The sequence below is a fragment of the Pinus tabuliformis genome, chromosome J (assembly GCF_031772625.1).
Source record: "Pinus tabuliformis cultivar Carrire ecotype Pingquan chromosome J, CPIR1, whole genome shotgun sequence".
In the NCBI taxonomy this organism is placed as follows: Eukaryota; Viridiplantae; Streptophyta; class Pinopsida; order Pinales; family Pinaceae; genus Pinus; species Pinus tabuliformis.
In genome coordinates, this window is record NC_142295.1 from 1076538759 (window position 1) to 1076560467 (window position 21709).

Sequence of the window (21709 nt, forward strand, 5' to 3'; positions counted from 1 at the left end):
TCTGTTATTGAGACCTTTCCGCATGCAAAGCACCCTAACTAATTGTGCATGCAACTACTAACTAATGCAAACTCAGAAATAAACTACTAAATATAAAAGATACATTGAAACTAGACTGAGGATGGCACATGCATCCTTTCGGCATGCATGCACCCTCTATCTCTCTCTCCATAAATGCCCCTATGCTGTCATTACTATTTAAGAAACTATTAAAGGAGACTGTACTATTACTATTTTCATTAAGGTGGTTGTACAAAATCTCTGTGGGAGTATCTGCCACCGTACCTTCTCTACACGCACCTATAACTTCTCTGCTTCATAGTACCATTAATGGTGCTATAGTAGACACTTTCTAAGGCACTGAAAATCCAACAGCAAAGCTATTTGGATAGCTATTGACATAAATTCTACACAAGAAGGTAAACTGCGTCTTTATAAAACTAGAAACATGGATGAAACTAACAAAGATTAGTCCATATTAAACCTATAACTCTGTCTCTTATGTTGTTTAGAAAATTAGATGTGACAAGTTTCCCTTTAGAATTGCTTTATTAATTTTAGGTTTATTTTATCAACTTGTTCTTTTTAGTTAACTTCCATTTCATCTTTGTGGATGCTCATGAGCAATGGAAACTAAAAGAAAAAACACATACTTTCATTTTCAATGTTTAATATTCTTTTTTATCTCCTATTACTGTTATAAATTACTTACTACACTAAAGAATTTAGTTTCTTTGGAGACTTTGGAAACAACTCCACTACTAGAACAAAGTGTAATCTCTTGCATAAGAAAATAGCAAAATATTTGAATCCGATGATGATATTTAGAAAGTCTATTTTGGAAATATCCTTGCCAAAATACTAAATAATTATCACCTTGTGACCGATACAAATTATCCCATGCGAAAAAGGGTAATACCAATTCTGATTGCAAATGAATTGTTCATAAAATTTGATGTGAATGAATGTCTAAGAAAAACACTATTCGTCTGAATTATCTCAAGTACCCTTGTCTATAACTAGAATGTCATAGAACAACAAAGCATCAAAACCAACAAACCTTGTATTTATTGCATGCCTTGACAATTTTGGACACTTCTTCTGTGGACCTGCACATGAAGATAAATGACGTTAACTTTTAATAAACACAATATATTTTACAGTTTCACAAAAACATAGGCAATTGTGCTCTTTGATGTTGAACAAAATTTCCATACATATGGAGAGAATAATAAAAAACTTATAACTTTTTATACTTCAACAATTCATTTTGTATTTAAAAGTTTGGGTTCAAATATGCCTTTTGATAGTTCATGTGAAACCCTCTCATCATAAACTCAATAATCATATTATTTATCAAAATCTATGACTAAACAATTTTTGTTCTAAAAGTCTATTTTATGAAAAAAAATTAATCCCCACTATGATAAATCCTAAGTTACCAGGATTTGGATACGGATTCAGATACAGAAACAGATCCAGATCCAGATTCGCTAGATTTTTGAAAATCCAGGATCCAGATACGGCAAGGATACGTCGCGTACAAAAAATATAATAATATTTAAAAAAAAAACAAAACAAAACAAAAACAAAAATGATAATATTAAGTACAAAAATGAGTGTCTCATCCATGATTGGTCACTGTGTTGCAAAGACAGAACTGGCAGCAAATTGATTGGTCACAGGTGGGCAGCAAATTGATTGATCACGGTTAGTGAGCCCATAACGCATGCAGCATTCCCTAAGCCGAACCACAGGCTGCAGGCATAGATAAATGGCCACCCCACAAAAATTTAAAAAAATAAACGAATTAAAAACCCGTGAATCGTCCTCAAACCTCTACGCTGTCTGTGAAAAGCCCTAAATTTAAAATTTTTAACAGGGTATAAGCATTCAGAATATCATAATTTATCAATTTGATGTTGAGTACCTACCTAGGGTTTATGTGGTTGAAGATGGTTCTGATTTACCGGGCTCTCGCTCCCGCTCCTGCTCCTATTACCAAACAATCAAAACCTCCCTGGCAAACTGGGCACAGTGTCGGTACGCAGCTGCAAAGCACTTCAAATTTGAGGTACTCTGGCCCCCGTGCCCAAAATTTCAAGAACAATGAAAGCTCAATTCGCTTTGTATTGACTTTGTTCAAAATTCTTGCTCTTTGTAAAAACTTGTTCCCCCTGTTATGGCCTCCTCAACTCCCTTATATGCTCCATTCGACCGTCCCCATCTCTCCACCACCCTTGCACAATATCTTCTCAGCTCCTCCTTACTACTTGCCACCTGCAATGCCTTAGACTCTCTGACTCCCTTGCGTTTAAAGTGTATTTATATCTTACATGACACATGGCTTTTGTACTTGCTACCTTTATTATTTCCCTTTTAATTTCATAAGTCCTATCTTATGTTTATTTTGTCTTGTTTAATTAATATAATGTCGCATGAATGTGTTCATTTGTTTTATTCATAATTTTTTAATAATTTACTTTATTAAATATTTAAATAAGTTATTTTATTTACTTAATTAAATTTTATTTACATTTTATTTCCTTTAATTATATATATAGATATATACGTATATGGGTGGTATGTATCAAAGGCCTCACTTGATATATTTATTATATTATGGTAAGTTAGGAATTTACTTCGATAATTGATTTATTAACCTAATTTAGATATTTTCCAATATTAGACGGTATGTATGCTAGTGCCGTGCATGCGATGTATGCATATGTAGCTATCATATGCATGCCTCGTATGCATGCTAATATTCACATTTTGTTTGTAATTGTAATTTGTAGGAGGGTCGTTACAGTCTGAGGGAAGTTGGAACCCATAAAGAAATGTCGCTATCCGCAATGTTATCCAACATACCAAATCTGTGGGGTCGTTGCCTGGTTAATCGCCCTCAGAACTTTGCGTTGTCTAAAGAAATCTCAACCTGTTGCTATCTGCACTGTCTGAAGAAATCCCACTGTCTCAGCGTCTTTTATGGCTGACAAACTCATAAAAAAGGAACAATGAGGGACCGCACATGCAATAAAGACAAAAAAAACCTAAAACTAAAGTCAAAAAACTCAAAACCACATTGAATAGAATCTGAAATTCGGAATTCTACACGGGATCTATTTCTAAATTGAAGGATTTGTTTCCAAGGCGAGGGATTTGTTTCTGTTGATCATGGATTCGCCGTGCTGGCGGTTCTTGGACGTATTTAGGCAGATCTGTGGATCCTGGACACTAGAGAGCCGGATCTGGTAACTTAGAATAAATCCTTTACTTCATCCAAAATGAGAGTAGCAAAACCAAATTTTAGGTCATAAATCAACTGTTCAACCAACTTCTATAAATGCATGAGATATTTTTGTTAAAGTTAGCTAGGATAAGTGTCTTCCACATTGGCTTGGGGCTAGCAAGTGGGAGAATATCCTAAAGTGACTTGGGAAATAAATTAACTTTTTGAGATATAAGGTTATGAGATAAAGTGCACTTTAAGTGAAGTCAATGAAAGATTAAAACATAGCCATTGGATCATGACAGTCTAAAATCAAATCTCAGCCTTTGATCTTGGAGGCTAGCTGGAAGGTCAAGAGACACACCCATTTGACTTTTTAAGTGGCATGAATCCCAAGGAGAGATCATTCTTCATTTGGTGTGAGAAACACAACAGGGAAAGAGGAGAGATTGACCTAAGGAGAAGGTGAAGACAGCAAGAGGCAAACTTTCCAAAGCAGCCGACCATTATTTTCCAAGCAAGAGAAGTTGCACACAAATCGAGGAAGAAGTAACAGGCAGAGAGAAAAGTATAGCAGCATTTTACAGTGCATTTATTGTAGGTTGTACTGTCAATTTAATATATTGTTTATGCACAAAAATTGAGGCAGATTTCTGAGTGGGCTTGGCACATTTTTGAAGCAGATTTGAGCTGCTTTCTGGGCATGAAATTTGAGGAGCTGTTGCACTTATTGTTGTAGCAGACCATACTGTTGTAGGAAATTCTGGGCAGAATTTGAGTAGCTTTTGTGGCATGAATTTCAAGGGAAAAGGGGCTGCAAATTGGTTGAGATAAGTTGTTAATTCTGTTGAATTTCTCTGTTGTAAAGAATTTTCTGAGAGCTCTAAGAATAATAAAATCTCCCTCTTGCACTTGTTTTCACTCTGAGGTTTTCCTAGGAACAATTTGTCCAAAATTCTAAGTTTTGTTGATGATTTTGCTGGTTATAATTTGTCAATTTCAAGTTCAGTTTATCTTTTGTGTTGTTCATAAAATCAGACCTCTGTTTTGCTTAGTACACAAGATTTCTACGTAATTTTATTGGAACAGTTACCTGTGTGTAGACAAAGTGTTTGACAAAATTACAAGAAGAAATTTTTGAACTGTAGGTTAATTTCTGAGGGTGTTTTCTAGCATGGTATCAGACCTTAGTTGCTCAAATTGAATCAGCAGTAGGACATCGAGATTAGAAATCAGCTCCGTTCATCAAAGGAGGAAGATTTTTTGTATTGGAGAGAGCAAGTAATTTCTGCCCATGGAAAGCAAGAATCTTATTCTGGAGGAAAATGAAGTATGGGACATCCTTGATCAGGTTTATGTTATTCCTCCAAATGCGATATTGTTGGCTGCTTATAATAAGAAGAATGTGAAAGCCAAGAGAATTATCCTTGATGCCATCAAAGACCATGATATTCCTCATGTCACTAGTAAGACTCATGCAAAGGAGATGTGGGATTCTCTTTGCAAGATGTACCAGAGTTCAAATCATAATCAGAAATTGGTGTTGAATGAGAAATTGAGGAACACCAAGAAGTTGAAAACAAATACAGTCACCTCACACCTCACCAATGTGTCTCAGGTTCGTGATAAATTGGAGGCTCTTGGAGAGCAAATAGATGATGATGAGCTGGTTACAATAGCCTTAAATGACTTCTCTAAACCTTGGGACAGCGTTGTACATGGAATTGTTGCAAGGTAGAAGTTGTCTGATTGGGTAAGACTTTGAGATGATTTCATGCATGAGAAGCTGAGACTTGGCTCAAGTTCTACTAGCAAGCTACATGGAGAGGAGGAGGAGAATGTGGGCCTTTCTGCCAAGGGCAAGAAGAAATTAAAGAAGGGGCCCAAGGATGGGGCCAAGAAAAAGGGTGAACAGAAGAAGGATATGAGCAAAGTGAAATGCTTTGTTTGTCATAAGATGGGACGTTCTGTGGTGACTTATCCAAACAAGAAGAAGCAGGTTGCAGCTTGCGAAAAATCTATTGCAGTTATTGGTTATTAATCTTTTATCTTTGCAAATTATTTGTCTTCTGGAAAATTAATTCACAGCAAATATTGGAAATAACACAACTGCAATTTCACAAATAAATAATCATGGGAACTGAGAAAATATTACACACATGAAAATATGACATTGGTATTTTTGGACAAATTGGCCCTAGAAAAACCTCGAAGGGAAAACCAGTTCTACAGATGAGAGATTTTATTATTCTTTAGCAAATTTGTAATTGAAATTTACATCAATTGTTTTTCATGTAATAGCAAACTTCCAGCAAATTAATTTCTTCACTTCCACTGACCAAATCAAACTAAGAAAACAAGATTTTCCCTCTGCAAACCAACTCGGCCTCTCCCGAGCTATTCGCACCTGCTCTTGCAATTCGCACTAGCTATCTGGAAAATACGAATTGGCCTCCATAAAATCGCACTATCTCCGGAAATCAATCTCGTGAGTAAATACTGCCTCCAACAACTTGATAGACCAACTCGCACTGCCTCCAAGTAACTATACCGGCAACAAGCAATTGAAACGAGCTTTTGGCAACTCGCATTGAATAAACTGGCTACTCGCACTGCTTGTATCAGCTTTCCTCCTACAAAATATTTCGGCCTCTTCCTTGCTCTCGGAAAATTTGAATCATTATGAAGAATTTGCCTCCAGCAAATCAATCTCAATCACTATTGATACCTATTACCATGCTATCATTGCACCCTTGCTGTTACTGCATCGAATTTGTTCACCTGAACTCTTCGAATTGATCTCCAATGATCCCATCACTATTGATACCTACTACCACAGGAGAGAAGGGTATTTTTGTGGGGTATAGCAAGACCTCCAAGGCCTATTATATATACATTCCTGCCAATAGGAAGGTTGTTAGTGGCATGTGAGCTTTGTGTTGGAGAGAGCCTTGAGGACGTCACGAGACATGGATCAGGTAGAGCAACAAAATCTTCAGCAGGGTAGTCCATCACAGGGTACGGGACCACCAGATACAAGTTCATAGGGGCTTGGAGGATGAAATGCTTCAGGGGTGACAGGTCCATAGGTTACAAGGTCATAGGTCACAAGTTCCCAGGGTACAGTTTCACCACCAACCATAAGGGCATCATGATCAAGGGTACCGACTTTAGAAGAAGATATTCCCACACTAGTTCAGGAGGCTACTTCAGGGAAGAGGAAGCCAAAATGGCTCCATGATACCTTGAAGGAAGCATAGGAGTTGGTGGGAAAGCCTGAGTGATCAGTCAGGGAGAGCAGGCAACTAGAGCGATTTGGTGGTTATTTAACTATGGTGAGTAGAATTGTGGACACTAAGCCATCTAGCTACAAAGAGGTTGCAAGCCAGCAAGTCTAGAGGGATTCGTGGCGGAGACTAAGCTTCCATCATGAAGAATGATGTGTGGGAGATAGTGTAGAGACTTGAGGGGAAGTCAATCGTGACTTCCAAATGGCTCTACAAGATCAAGTATGTTATGGATGGCAACATTGAGAAGTGCAAAGCTCGATTTGTGGCACGGGGGTTCTCACAGGTAGAGAGAGTTGACTATGATGATACATTCACCCCAATAGCTCAGTATATTTCCATTAGATCAGTGGTCTCTATAGCAACAAAGATGGGTTGGAAGATCCATCAGATGGAAGTGAAGACCACATTTTCTGAATGGGATTATTCGGGAGGAGGTGTACATTGAGCAACCTTAGGTCTTTGAGGTGCATGGGAGGGAGTCCCATGTATGCAGGTTGAAGAAGGAGTTATATGGCTTGAAGCAAGCTCCGAGAACTTGGTACTCTTGTTGGACAATGTAACTAGGTTCGATCTTCATTGTACTTGAGTCAAATGTAATATATTTTTCAAAAGAAAGTGAAAAAAAAATTATTATTAATTTGAATTGACTTATTAAAGCATGGATGTCATGCTTGGGTCAATTATAGGTCAAGCCTCCATTGTAGGATTTAGGTTATTGTCAAAGTCATTTATTGTTGGATCAAGGCCACCTCCATCAAGTCATCAAGTCATCAACTCGGCCTCTTCATCAAAGTCTTCAAATCAGCTTCTTCAAAGTCGGCCTCAAAGGAATAATTATCAAGTGAACTCATGTCGTCCTAAAACAAAGACATAACTCTTCATGATTCACGTCGTCTCATTCAGGATGAGCATACCACTATATATACAAGTCTGGAATCTTCGCATTACACTAACTCAGAATTTGCATTTTCAGAGGAGTTTGCGATGATCACAGTAAAATTTTCGATGTTACTACAATTTCGCTGCCATCTCAGTGTTGGTATATTTCAGTGTAAATTGCAAAGATGAAGTCTTACCACAGTACCATTGCCTTGGTAGAAGAATTCGACATCATGTTATCTCAGATCTCAGTATGAAGATCTTGGTACTCTCTCAATGAATCAAGGTTCGGAACAAGTTCTGATGACAATGATAAGTTTTCAATGCTGCCACAGAAACAAGGACTCGGTACTCACACAGTGACATGGAACAAACACAGAGATGAAGGATGACTTGATGGAGGGAGTCTAGTCCAGTTTGTAAGGGTCTTGGTCGTCTCATCTTGAATCTACTGAAGAAAGAATTTTGACCGGGTTTTCCCCAAAGAGTGGGGTTTTTCCCTGGCAGCATGCCTACATCTTATGTACTCTTTTATTTGTCGCTTGGCATTAGTCTTGATGATAAGAAACGATAAATCGAAAGAACTAATAATAATAATGAAAACATCACAAGGTAATGTCATTAATAAGGGAAATCATTTAACTGCCAACTCCTTGGATTTCCCAACATGGTTTCAGAGCTATGGTCAAAAGACAGTTTGAAAATCTCTTGGGTGCATTTGTATTAAAGATCAAGTCTAAAGGAATTCAAAAGCATCCTGAAAGGCACAGTGATACAAGTTCAGTGCCATTGCAAGGATGAGGACTTCGCATTACATTCACAAAATTTCGGATAAGGATTTCAGAGAGCTAGTTTCGGTGCAACAACAGACATCACAAGTTCGGATTTCCAGAGAGCAAGTTTCAGTAATATGTCATAGAAGTAAACTCACATAAAATCTCAATGATATGTTTTAGTACTACTATAAGAGCTCGAGTTAATACATAGATGATCTTGCTAGACAATTTTAGTGGACAATTTCAATACTACTATATTTTCAGTGATATTGCAATGACCACATCACATGAACTTATCTCGGTGTTACCACAGAGAATGGCTCGTTGTTATCACAGTGATGAAGACTTGATTCTCCAGTATCTCGGTGCTATCACAGTCTCAATGCTAATGCTATCATAGTGGTATGGTTGTAATACTAAAGGATAAAATTCGATGTGAACATATTTCAGTGAGTAAGTCCAGAGGTCATTGCCTCCACAGTGACAAAGGAGTCGGACTTGGTGCCATTGAAGTGATATGATCTCGTGAAGAATAATAACAGAGATATCAAGTTTAAAGAGAACAAATAGTTCATTGTCATTACAAGGAGCTCAGATAGGGTGTCTATATAATCTCTATGCTTCCACAGTTCGGATCTTTTCTAGAATGAAGTCCTAGCATTTTCAATGATGATACAATCCTAGCATTTTTTATGATACAGTCCTAGCATTTTTTATGATACAATCCTAGCATTTTCAGTGATGACACAAGTTTTAATATTTTCGAGATGACTTCGGTGCTATGATCGGTGCTCCCAACAGTGAGTAGGTTTCGGTGTTATTACAATAACTGTGAAAATTCTACCACTACAGCAACTGATTTACTTTTCCTACTTATTTCATCATAAGTTATTCATGAAATTGCTTCAACAAACATTAAAATAAATATTGTTGCAGATATCACATCGTAATACAGAAACAAAAATATGCACACATTGACACAGTTATTTTGGACTAATGTCCCCGGAAAAACCCAATGTGGGAAAACCAATGCAGCAAGGGAGGATTTTATTATTCAACAATTTTCTTGTACAACAGGGTGCCAAACTGGCTTTCCCACAGAAAGAAAAACTTCCAGCACTTTCCTAAACCCAGCGTAGGCCCTACTGACCTCTGCTACAGCCTGAAACCCTCTGCGTCAGCCTACTGAGGCTCTGCGCAACCTCTCTTGTCTTCTGCATCACTCTTGCAGCCTCTGCGTGGATGACGCAGGCCCTTCTGGCTCTACGCGGTCTCTGCTGCCTCTGCATGGCTTCCTCTGGCTCTGCGTCTACCTCTTTTGCACTGATCTCCCGTCTCTATGTTCTGTACTTGCTACCTCCTAACTGCTCTCCAAACCACTAGTTCAATTTCTCAGTAAACCCCGCTCCAAAAATTGAATTGACTGGTCTCCCTCAGTATGTTGTCCAAGTGCCCCTCAAGCCTCCTTTTATACTTTTTCTGTTGACATGTCAACAGCCGAGATTAAGTCCCTAATCAACGGCTAAGATTAGGTCTGGCTTGATCCATGTCTTTTGGACCATTCTAACACATATTAATATTAATACACATTTATATTTTATTTTCCCTAAGTTTAGACTTAGGGACTCCATTAAAAATATTAATTACTTTAATATCTCTTGATCTGTTCAGAATCTGCCCAAACCCTTTCTGGGTATTAGAGATCTCATGTGCCCCAACCTCTCCACCAAATTTCGTGTCTAGAGCACATCCGATGCTACCCCAAATCAACACTCCCTCTTAGCGAGCACTGTGCTCTGGCAATACTCCTCAATGAGTATTACTCTGATCATCCGGCATCGATACCTGTGCTGATGCTAGGCCTCCCTGCCCAACATCCTCTGCACTGCTGCATCCTGTACTGCTGCCCATGGTTCTGCCACTGCCACTGTTGCATCTGTACAACAGCTCCCTCTGCATTCGTGCTGTTGTTGGTCCTTTCTCCCAGCACTGCATCCGCACTACACCTTCCTCTGCATCTGTGCTATTGTTGGTCCTTTCTCCCAACACCGCATCGACACTGCAACTCCCTTTGCATCTGTGCTGTTGTTGGTCCTTTCTCCCAACATTGCATCTGCACTGCAACTCCCTCTTCATTCGTGCTGCTAACACACTACTTCTGAAAGGGGTTCTTTACCATCCCCATATTTTCTCTGAAGTAGTCAAATTTTGACTTTCCAAGGGCCTTGGTGAGGATATCTGCCACTTGTTCCCCTGTAGGAGTGTAGCTCAACTGTACAGCTCCACGTTGGACACAATCTCTGACAAAGTGACACCGGATATCAATATGCTTTGACCTATCATGAAATACTGGATTCTCAGAGAGTTTGATGCAACTCTGATTATCACACATGATCCTGGTCACCTCCATATTTCCTCTGAATAGGTTTACCAGCAGTTTTCTAATCCATATGGCCTCACACGAAGTTGTGCTTGCTGCCATATATTCTGCCTCAGACGAGCTCAGAGCCACGGACTTTTGTTTCCTACTGCACCAGGAGATTATTCCTGATCCAATGTTGAAATAGTAACCAAAGGTACTTTTCCGATCCACTGAACTTCCTGCCCAATTTGCATCAGTAAATCCACTCAACCTGATATCCTTTCCCTTGTTGTCCAATAGCCCATAATCAACTATTCACTGTAAATACCTGAGAACGTGCTTGGCTGCTGCCCAGTGAGCCCTCTTTGGTTCCACCATGAACTGACTGAGGGTGTTGATAGCGTAGCAAATATCTGGCCTGGTATTGACTAGATACATCAGGGACCCTATGAGCTGTCGGTATAGGGTGGGATCAACATCCTTGTCTTCTGATGCATCAATCTTCTTCCAGTTGGTGATCATTGGCGTAGCCATAGGTCTACAGTCTCCCATCCCGAACCTTTTCAGAATTTTTGTAGCATATCTTCCTTGCCCAAGGAAGATTTCTCCTTTCTGCTGCCAAACTTCCAACCCTAGAAAATAGTGCATTCATCCCAGATCCTCCATATCGAACTCTGTGGCTAGATTCTTCTTGCAATCTTCAATGAGTTTGGATGATCCTGTCAGGAAGAGATCATCCACATATAATACTAAGATAAGGGGCTCGCTCTCTATGACCAGATAATAGAGATTTGGATCCGCTTCACTCTTGACAAACCCCATCTTCTACAAGTATCCATCTACTCGACCATACCACGCTCTTGGTGCCTACTTCAGCCCATACATGGCTTTCTTCAGTCTGCATACATGAGACTCCTTCTCATGAGTTTCAAAGCCTTCTGGTTGTTCAATGTATACTTCTTCTTCTATTACCCCGTTCAGAAATGTCGTCTTCCCATCCATCTGATGGATCTTCAATCCCATCTAGGCTGCAAGAGATATAATGGTCCTAATAGATGTATACCTAGCTACCGGGGCGAAGGTTTCCTCATAGTCAATCCCTTCCCTTTGAGCATACCCCTTAGCCACAAACCTGGCCTTGTATTTTTCAATACTGTCGTCCACAACATATTTGATCTTGTAGATCCATCTTGAACCTACCACAGATCTGTCTTGAGGTCTTAACACCACCTCCCAGACATTGTTTACCATTATGGAGTTATACTCCTCCACCATGGCATCTAGCCAGACCTGATGTTGAGATTCCTCCTTGAAGTTGGCAGGCTCTCCATTCTGAGCTACTAATGCCTGATACCTGTCTGGTTGTTTTCGCTCCCTTTTACTGTTCCTTGGCTCTCCAATGAAGTTCTTTGCATCACGCAGAATCTGACGAAGTTCCCTGCTGGTTCTTCCTCTGCCAACAGGTGCTTCTGTTTGCTCCTCTTCCTCATCCTGAGAATCTTCCTGATCTGAGGAAGGATTCTTCACTTCCGTTGGTTGAAGAGGCATGACCAACGGATCCTCTTTCGACTGCTCCTTGGAAGGCATTTCGCGAGATCTTCTGAAAGCTCTGTCCTCCATGAACTTTACATCTCGTCGTACTACTACCTTCCTGCTCCCTAGAAGATAGATCCTGTATGCCTTAGCGTTCTCACTATATCCTGCCAGATACCCTTTTTCTGCAGTCTAATCCAACTTCTTCCTCTTTTCTTCGGTTATGCGACAATATGCAAAACTCCCAAATATCCTGAAATGACTGACTTCAGGTGTCTTCCCAGTGAAGACTTTCTCTGGAGTAATCTTGCCCAATGCCCGATGAGGAGTCCTGTTCTGAACGTAGACAGTTGTGTTGCATGCTTCTGCCCACAGGAATTTTGGCATATCCTGATCATACAGCATGGTCCTAGCTGCTTCTACAATAGTCTTGTTTTTCCTTTCTGCCACCCCATCCTGCTCCGGATTGTAGGGAGCTATCCACTCTCTTTTGATGCCCTCCTTAGCGCAAAAATCAGTGAAGCCCTTATCGACATATTCTTCACCATTATCTGAGTGCGAGACTTTTCTTTTCTTACCTGTCAGATTATCCACTAGCGCCTTGAACTCCTTGAATCGGCAGAAAACCTCATTCTTGGTTTTCAAAAAATAGATCCAAGTTTTCCTCGAGTGGTCATCAATGAAAGTAAGGAAATACTCGGCACCATTGAGAGCTTTGACGGACATAGGTCCACAAATATCTGAGTGTATCAATCCTAGTACACTCTTGGCCCTGTGGTTACTCCTAGGAAATGCTGCCTTGGCATACATTCCTAGAGCGCATCCCCTGCATACATCATCTCGTTCCGTACTCAGATCCGGAACTCCTGTTACAGTGCTCTTAAGAATTCTCATAGCTCCATGGTGCAAGTGACCCATCCTTATGTGCCATAGTTCGTTCAAGTCTTTGTCCCCATGACTGCCTATTAGTGCCATTGGATATTCTAGTTGTAATCTGTACAACCGATTACTTTTGATCCCGATCTGCACTTTCTTTTTCCAGCTCGGGTGTTTGACGTATACCTTTTCCTTGATGAAGTAGACGTCATAGCCCTTGCCTTGTAGTTGTGACACAAAAAGTAAGTTCATCCCCAATCCTGGTACATGCAGCACATTTGTGGCACGGAACCGCTCTCTCGATTCTGTCTGAAAAACTATGGTACCCTTTCCTATTGGAGTACACTTTGCCTTGTTCCCCATGGTGATCTGAAAGTTCATCTTCTCTTCTCGATATTTTGAGAAACACTCCCTGATTCCCGTCATATGCCACGAGGCTCCACTGTCTATATACCATACTTCTGATGATGCAGCACTAGTCATGCACACCACTTCTTCTTCCAACCTGGAAGCCAACATAGAGAAATCAAAATCTCTCTCTCTTGTGCAATCTTCTGAAAATCTGCGTGAGTCCCCTGAGGTGGATGCTTCTACATCGTGGTCTCGACCCATAACTGATTTTCCCTTTGTCTCTGATTACTTGCTCTGATACCATGTGAAAATTCTACCATTGCAACAACTAATTTACTTTTCCTACTTATTTCATCATAAGTTATTCATGGAATTACTTCAACAAACATTAAAATAAATACTGTTGTAGATATCACATCGTAATACAGAAACAAAAATATGCACACATTGACACAGTTATTTTGGACTAATGTCCCCGGAAAAACCCAATGTGGGAAAACCAGTGCAGCAAGGGAGGATTTTATTATTCAGCAATTTTCTTGTACAACAGGGTGCCAAACTGGCTTACCCACAGATAGACAAACTTCCAGCGCTTTCCTAAACCCAGTGTAGGCCCTATTGACCTCTGCTACAGCCTGAAACCCTCTGCGTCAGCCTACTGAGGCTCTGTGCAGCCTCTCTGGGCTTCTGCGTCACTCCTGTAGCCTCTACGTGGATGACGCAGGCCCTTCTGGCTCTGCGCAATCTTTGCTGCCTCTACATGGCTTCTTCTAGCTCTGCATCTACCTCTTCTGCGCTGATCTCCCGTCTCTTTGTTCCGTAATTGTTGCCTCCTCACTGCTCTCCAGACTACTGGTTCAATTTCTCAGCAAACCCCGCTCCAAAAATTGAACTGACTGGTCTCCCTCAGTATGTTCTCCAAGTGCCCCTCAAGCCTCCTCTTATACTTTTTTTGTTGACATCTCAACGGCCGAGATTAAGTCCCTAATCAATGGTTAAGACTAGATCTGGCTTGATCCATGTCTTTTGAACCATTTTAACACAGATTCATATTAATGCACATTTATTTTATTTTCCCTAAGTTTAGACTTAGGGACTCCATTAAAAATATTAATTATTTTAATATCTCCTGATCTGTTTAGAATCTACCCAAACCCTTTCTGGGTATTAGAGATCTCATGTGCCCCAACCTCTCCACCAAATTCTGTGGCTAGAGCACATCCGATGCTACCCCAAATCAACAATAACACAGTTTTGGTGCTTCCAACGAGAAAAGGAGTTTGGTGCTACCACAATGGTAAGTACTTTGTACCCAAACACATACAGCTAGTCTAATAAAACAAAGGTATGTAATTCACAAGGTACGTATGCTCATAAAAATTTGAATTTCTATTATCATTAATGGTTCACATAATCCTTGTTTCTAACTAGTCTAGGATTTAGAGTGCACTTTCTAGTTAACATATTAGAACCTTAATCCTCTAGGATTTACAAGTAATCTACGATTCCAAGCAAAAATCCTTAATTGAAAGAAAGAATATTTTTTTCATAGAATTCCATCCTCCATGGTTATGTAGGAGATTTAACTTAAGAAATTAAATCATGTTCATGGTATCACGTGCTTTGCTTGAAAGTATGTATTACGGGTATAGAAGACCATGGATTACACTTAAAGGAATTCCTACAAGGTTTGTCAAGAAACATCTCCAGGTATGTCTTAGACCATACATCTTGTAAAATTCTCTTTATCTTATTTTGAAATTTGTGTTACTAACATCGTTATGTCTAGTTATCTTGAATCATAATGATTCTTGTTTTGGGTGATTCATCACTAGATAAATCTACTCCCCCCATATTCTTAATTGATTTTATAGAACCCTGGGCAAGTTCTCTGGAAAACCCTAACCTAAGGGTATGCTAATGTCAATGTCTAAAACCCTAAAACTGCTTAGGGATATTGAGAAATGTTATTTGAAGTTTTCTTAATGATGTCATGTTTGGGCTTTTGGTATGATCATGAAAACCCTAACTTGTTAGGGTTGAATGATGTTTGTCTGAGATCTTGAACCTTTGAAATTTTGGAATAGTATGGTTTGCTATGTTATGAAACCCTTGTTATGTATTTAGAGTCCTAGGAATGAAACCCTAAGTATGTGTCCATTTGGTTGAAACCCTAGCCTGTTCTAGGTTAGTAACATATTAATATTGCCTCACATATGATGTGCTTATGATATGTTGATGAATATCTAGATATATGTGTTGACCTAAGTATTAATGGTCATGAGTCCTAGGGTTTGGAAACAAGCCCTAGTCAAAGTTTGATGGTTTAGGATGATGTTTGGAAACAAGCCCTAGTCAAAATTTGATGGTTTAGGATGATGTTTGGAAAATCTAGGGTCTTACAGCTAAACCCTTGTAGTAGTTAACCTCTCTAAGTATGTGTGATAAGACATTCTATGAATCTACATAGTGATTGTTGTGATTGTGTAAATGAGAAAATCTAGGGTGAATATCAAACCCTAGTAGACGCTAGTCATGATGTTGATTAAGTTGTGATTGGTTTTGATTGTTGAAGCTCATGTATGAAATCTAGGATATGTATGAAATTTTAGTGACAAGTCTAACATATGAATTTTGAAAGTTGTTAGATTCATTGATTTGATTTGTTTTAGGGTTTGCTATATGAAGAAATTTGTCATTGAAAGAATATTGAAACCCTAGATATAATGAGTTTGATTGATGAGCTATGAATGTGAGTTAAGGTTTGTAACTAAAATTGGGCAAGAAGTTGAAGTATTGAAATATAATCTCTTGTTGATTATGCTTTTGTTGTTATAAGATTTTGATATGGCTAACTTCATGCTTCTATAATTTTGGTTGTACTTGTTATCTAAGTTGTGCACGTACATCATCTTCAAGGTGGTGAAGATGATTGAAAGAAAGGTTGATGTGATAAGCATGATATGAACAGTGATGTTGACTCTAAGGATGGAAGCCACGAAAGATTCTCCGAAGACGAAAAGAATAAACGCTGATCTCCCTAGGTTAAGAGGGAGCCTGGATAGAAAAAATCTCCCTGGTTGAGAGGGAGAGCATAGTTTTGATTGGAGAATGGAGTTTGAAGGATATGTTATTGTGTGTGTAGTTGAAAGGGAAAGATTTGGTTGATGGGCCTATCGAGTTTGAAAAGAAACATCAGGAAAACCCCGAAGGTTTGTATTTATTTATGAATATGTGAAATTATAATATTGATTGGAGTTGTGTAAATCTCTCGAAGGTTTTGATAGCATGTTGGTTACTGATCCATTCAGTCAAGAGAGATTTGTTGTCCTTGATCTTCTGGATCAAGGAGAGGCTATGTGAGTGAAGCATTGCCTGGGAGGACATCTTGTTGACATTTTGTATTGGTGTCTAGATCCCGAAGTTGGAAAGGTGGTGTTGGTTATAGAGCTTCGTTTTTGGAAACACACCTGGATCCCTACGTTGATGGTTAGCAAGTAAGCCTGATGGTACCTAGAGAGGCTGAAAGCTTGAGTCCATCTTATTCCCACCCGAATAGATTTCCCTGGTCCAGAATCTAGTCCGTGGCATTGCGGTGCCTAAATTGTTGAGAGACCAATGGATAGACTACCCTGGTCAGGTATCTAGTCCATGGCATTGCGGTGCCTAAACTGTGAAAATTTCTAGATAGAAATCCAACTGCAGTGACTGATATTATTTCTTCTACTTATTATTTCAGAAATAAGTTATTCACAATGTTTCTACAACAAATATCGAAATAAATTCTACAGCAGCCTTCACAATTAAAATACTACGGAAAGTAAATGCAAGGAAAAATACTAGCACAAGTATAATCACAATGACAGTTATTTTTGGACAACTGTCCTCGGAAAAACCCAATGTGGGAAAACCGGTGCAGCAGATGAAGGTTTCTTTATTGATCTTCAGCAAAAATTTCATGTACAAGATACAACTAGCAGAATAGAAGAGGAATTTCTATGAGAAATTTTACAGACAATATTCTCTCGCTTCTCAGTGAGATTCTAACTCTGGAGAGGACCTGCTACCCCCTCTACGTCTCACTACGTCATCTTCTGCGCAGTCCCAACGTCACAGCCTCTGCGTTGTCCCTCCTCTACTCTACGTCTTCATTCTTCTCCTGCACTCCGGACTTGATGTTGATGCCCTCTCTCCTTTTCACTTGCAACTCTCCATCTGATTCGATTTCCTCTTGCCGAACTTCGACCAGTGAGAAAATCAATCTTACTTGGGTAACTGAGTATCTGCCTTGGTGTGTTTTCCAAATGCCCATTGAAGTCCTTCTTATAATCCTTCAGTTGTGTAATCAACGGCCCAGATTAGATTCTAATCAATGGCTCAGATCATATTGACTTGATCCTCATCTTCTTCTAGAAGTTTCACCCTCAGTTTAATTAATACCCATTAATTATTTTAATTTCCTAAGTTTAGACTTAGGCACCCATTAAAAATAATTAATTATTTTAATAAAACTGCCTTCGGGTGGAATTTTCCAAAACAATTTCTAGGTATTGTGGAATACATGTGTCCTAGCCTCCCTGCAAATTTTGAGGCTTAGAGCACATCCGATGCTACCATAAATCAACAATCCCTCTTAGCAAGGAATGTGCTCTAGTAATGTAACCCGCTGAAACATCATAATAATTTTGTGTCATCTCCCTCTGTGTTGCTGACGTCTGACACCAGTGTCCATCAACTCCTGCACAAATGTTCCATCTATACTGTTGTTGGCACTGCCACTGCCAACAATGCATATGTACTGCCATTGGCCCTGCCCTTGCCAACACTGCATCTAGATTCTATATTGCAACTCCCTCTCATTTCCTGCCACTGCAACTAAGAAACCACCTATTTCTGCTATTGAAACAAATTCTCTACCATACCCATCTGCTCCCTGAACTGGATGAACTTAACTCTTCCTAGAGCTTTGATGAGTACGTTTGCTACCTGATTTCCTGTGGAGACATACTGCAACTGTACTGCCCCACACTGAAAACAGTCTCTGATAAAGTGACATCTAATATCAATGTGTTTCGACTGATCATGAAATACTGGATTCTCAGAGAGTTTAATACAACTTTGATTGTCGCAGAAAATATTGGTCGCTTCCATCCTTTTCCTAAACAAACTCACAAGCAGTTTTCGCACGTAGTTGTGCTGGCCGCCATATATTTTGCTTCTGCTGAGCTCAAAGCTACCAACTTCTGCTTCCTGTTGCACCAAGAGATCATTCCATATCCAATGCTGAAGCAATACCCGGAGGTACATTTCCGGTCTGCTGAACTACCTACCCAATCCACATCTATGAATCCATTCAATCTGACGTCATCTCCTCGGGTGTATTTTAACCCATATCTGACTATTCCACGCACATATCTAAGACTATGCCTAGTTGTTGCGCAATGCGCCCTTTTCGGTTCTACCATTAATTGACTAAGGGTGTTGACAGCGAAGGAAATGTTTGGCATAGTGTTGACCAAATACATGAGCGACCTAATGAGTTCTCTGTACAAGGTGGGGTCCACCTCCTTGTCTCCTGATGCATCTATTTTCTTCCAATTGGTGATCATGGACATAGCCATGGGTCGGAAATCCTACATTTTGAATCTCTTCAGAACCTCTGTAGCCAGTAATGGGTATTTTGCAAAGATGGCACAAAACCAGAAGCATTGTCTGTGAAAGCATCTGTCTTTGGTGATAGTTTGTGGGACAAAGTCACTGAGATTGTCAACTTCACTAAGCCCCTTGTGAAAGTCTTGAGATTGATGGATGGAGAGAAACCTGCAATGGGATATATTTATGAGGGCATGGACAAGGCCAAAGAGGCCATCAAGACTTTCTATAAGGGAAATGAATCTAAATATCTCCCTATATGGAAAATTATTGATTCCAGGTGGGACAGGCAACTACATTCACCATTGCATGCAGCAGGAGCATATCTCAATCTGAGCTTATTCTATAATGAGGGGTCTAGCATTCAAAGAGATCCCGAGGTGATGAGAGGTGTCATGATATGCATTGAGAAGATGTTCCTGGATCAAGATATTCAGGACAAAATCAACATACAACGAGATATGTACAAGGAAGCATCTGGCATGTTTGGATTCAGCTCAAGCCAACATCTCAAGGACAAGAAAATGCCTTGTAAGTGCAAATTGTTAGAACTTAGCTTGTAATTTTGTTAGTTCTCTTTTATATGTTTGGCATTGCAAACTAATAATCTTTATTGTTATTTTTTTACAGCTCATTGGTGGATAGATTGTGGCACTGAGGCACCACAATTACAAGAATTCGCCATCAGAGTTCTGAGTCAACCCTATAGTGCTTCTTCTTGTGAGCGCAATTGGTCAGTGTTTGAGCACATCCACTGTTGAAATTTCTAGGTATTACCCGTTAGAAATTTTAACTGTATTCTCTGGTTTATTTCGCCTACTTGTTTAATTACTAACAAGTTATTTAACCATATAAACACTGAAATAAACACAATACAGTCTCAACCATCTACAAATCAACAGCTTAAAGAAATAGACAACCACACAAGGGACATCATTATTTTTGGACAAATTGTCCCCGAAAAAACCCAACTTGGGAAAACCAGTGCAGCAGTTCTGAGGGTTTTATTATTAAGCAGCTTTTCTTCAGTACACTTACTGCCAAACTGGCTCACCCGATAGAGAGAAATAATCTGGCAGTAATACCTTTCTTCGGAAGCAGATATTCTGAAAGTCTGTCCCACGAAACCCTCTCCAACACAATCTGAAGCACTACATCAACCCTCCTGGCCTCTGCGTCAGCCCTCTGAGGCTTTGCGTAGCCTCTCTGGCCCTCTGCATCTGTCACGCAGGCCCTTCTAGCCTCTGTGTGGCTCCCTCTAGCTCTGCGTCTACCTTTCTGCCTCTGCGCTGGTCTTCTGGCACTATCTCTGCCTCGTACTCACTGCCCCTCACTGCAACTATGATCACTGGTTCGATTTCTCTTAGCAAAACCCGCTCTAGAAAATTGAACTGACTGATCACTCTGGTGTATCTCCAACTGACCCTCAAGCCTCCTCTTATACTTTTTTTGTTGAGTCTTCAACGGCCGAAATTACATCTCTAATCAACGGCTAAGATTAGATTTGGCTTGATCCATGTCATTTAGAACCTTCTAACCCAGTTTTATATTAATACCCATTAATATTTTTATTTTCCTAAGTTTAGACTTAGGAACCCATTAAAAATATTAATTATTTTAATATATCCTTCACTAGGAAAAATTTCCCCAAACCATTTCTAGGTCTTGGAGATCTCATGTGCTTTAGCCTCTCCACCAATTTTCATGGCTAGAGCACATCCGATGCTACCCCAAATCAACACTCCCTCTTAGCGAGGAATGTGCTCTAGTAATACTCCACCACTGAGCATCACCCTGATTATACGGCACCAGTCCCTGTGCTAATGCTAAGCCTACCTGCCCAACATCCTCTGCACTACTGCATCCTGTACTGTTGCCCATGGCCTTACCATTGCCACTACTACATCTGTACGACAACTCCCTCTACATCCGTGTTGTTGCTAGTCCTTCCTCCCAACACTACATCTGCACTATAGTTCTCTCTCATCATGTTGCATCGTGTTGCCCATAGCACTACCACTGCTACTACTGCACTGCAACTCAGTTACTAAGAAGTAAGTAACTGATCTACCCAACTACTGACATCCTTGTCAGACTAGAAACCCTCCCGATGTTGCAGCTCTCTCTGCTACTATCCTATGCTCCCTCTGTTGTGTCTGTGATGCTGCAACACCTTTGTGCCTCTCGCACTACTGTAAGCACCTTTGTGCCTTCCTGCACTGCTGCAACCTCCTTTGTGCCTCTCACACTGCTGGAAGCCTCTGTGGGCTGCCAAGGACTACTACACTCTAGCACTCTCTACCTGTCCATCTGCATCCGCTTCTACTGACATCCGCCATCCTGCTACTGTCACTTCGAGGCTCCCGTAGCCGGATATGATCCAAGAGTTTGGGTACCTCAAGGATCCTGCCCCTCATCTCCTGTAGTCCTCCTAACTACAGCTCGATGTCTCCCCACCTCTTCTCTAGAGGTACATGAGCACTCATGGCACAATCGTTATCATCCTCTACCTCCTTTTTCACCTTCGCTGGCGCTACCTTGGAGTCAGACGTCTCTCCCTTATTCTTCTTCCTTGGACACTGGTTTGCATAATGGCCCAACTCCCCACAGTTGAAGCACTTAATCTTGGAGAGGTCCTTTTTCTTCCTCTTCCCCTGTTGCCCCGCAAATGCCAGAGCTGCATCCTCTTCCTCCTCTTTCTTGACCCAGTCTCCTTTCCTGCTACTTCCCATCTTGGTCAGCCGTCTGATCTCTTCTT

The 21709-nt window shown here is 40.2% G+C and overlaps 1 protein-coding gene across 1 annotated transcript in view; it reads right to left on the reverse strand.

The window, feature by feature from the left end:
• Window positions 1-21709, reverse strand: part of LOC149230682 (D-lactate dehydrogenase [cytochrome], mitochondrial-like) — a 223632-nt gene that overhangs the window by 161584 nt on the left and 40339 nt on the right. Inside the window, exon 4 of the mRNA XM_089381384.1 lies at window positions 1061-1109. Coding sequence (XP_089237510.1) covers window positions 1061-1109 — 49 coding nt within the window. The remainder of the gene's footprint in view (window positions 1-1060; window positions 1110-21709) is intronic.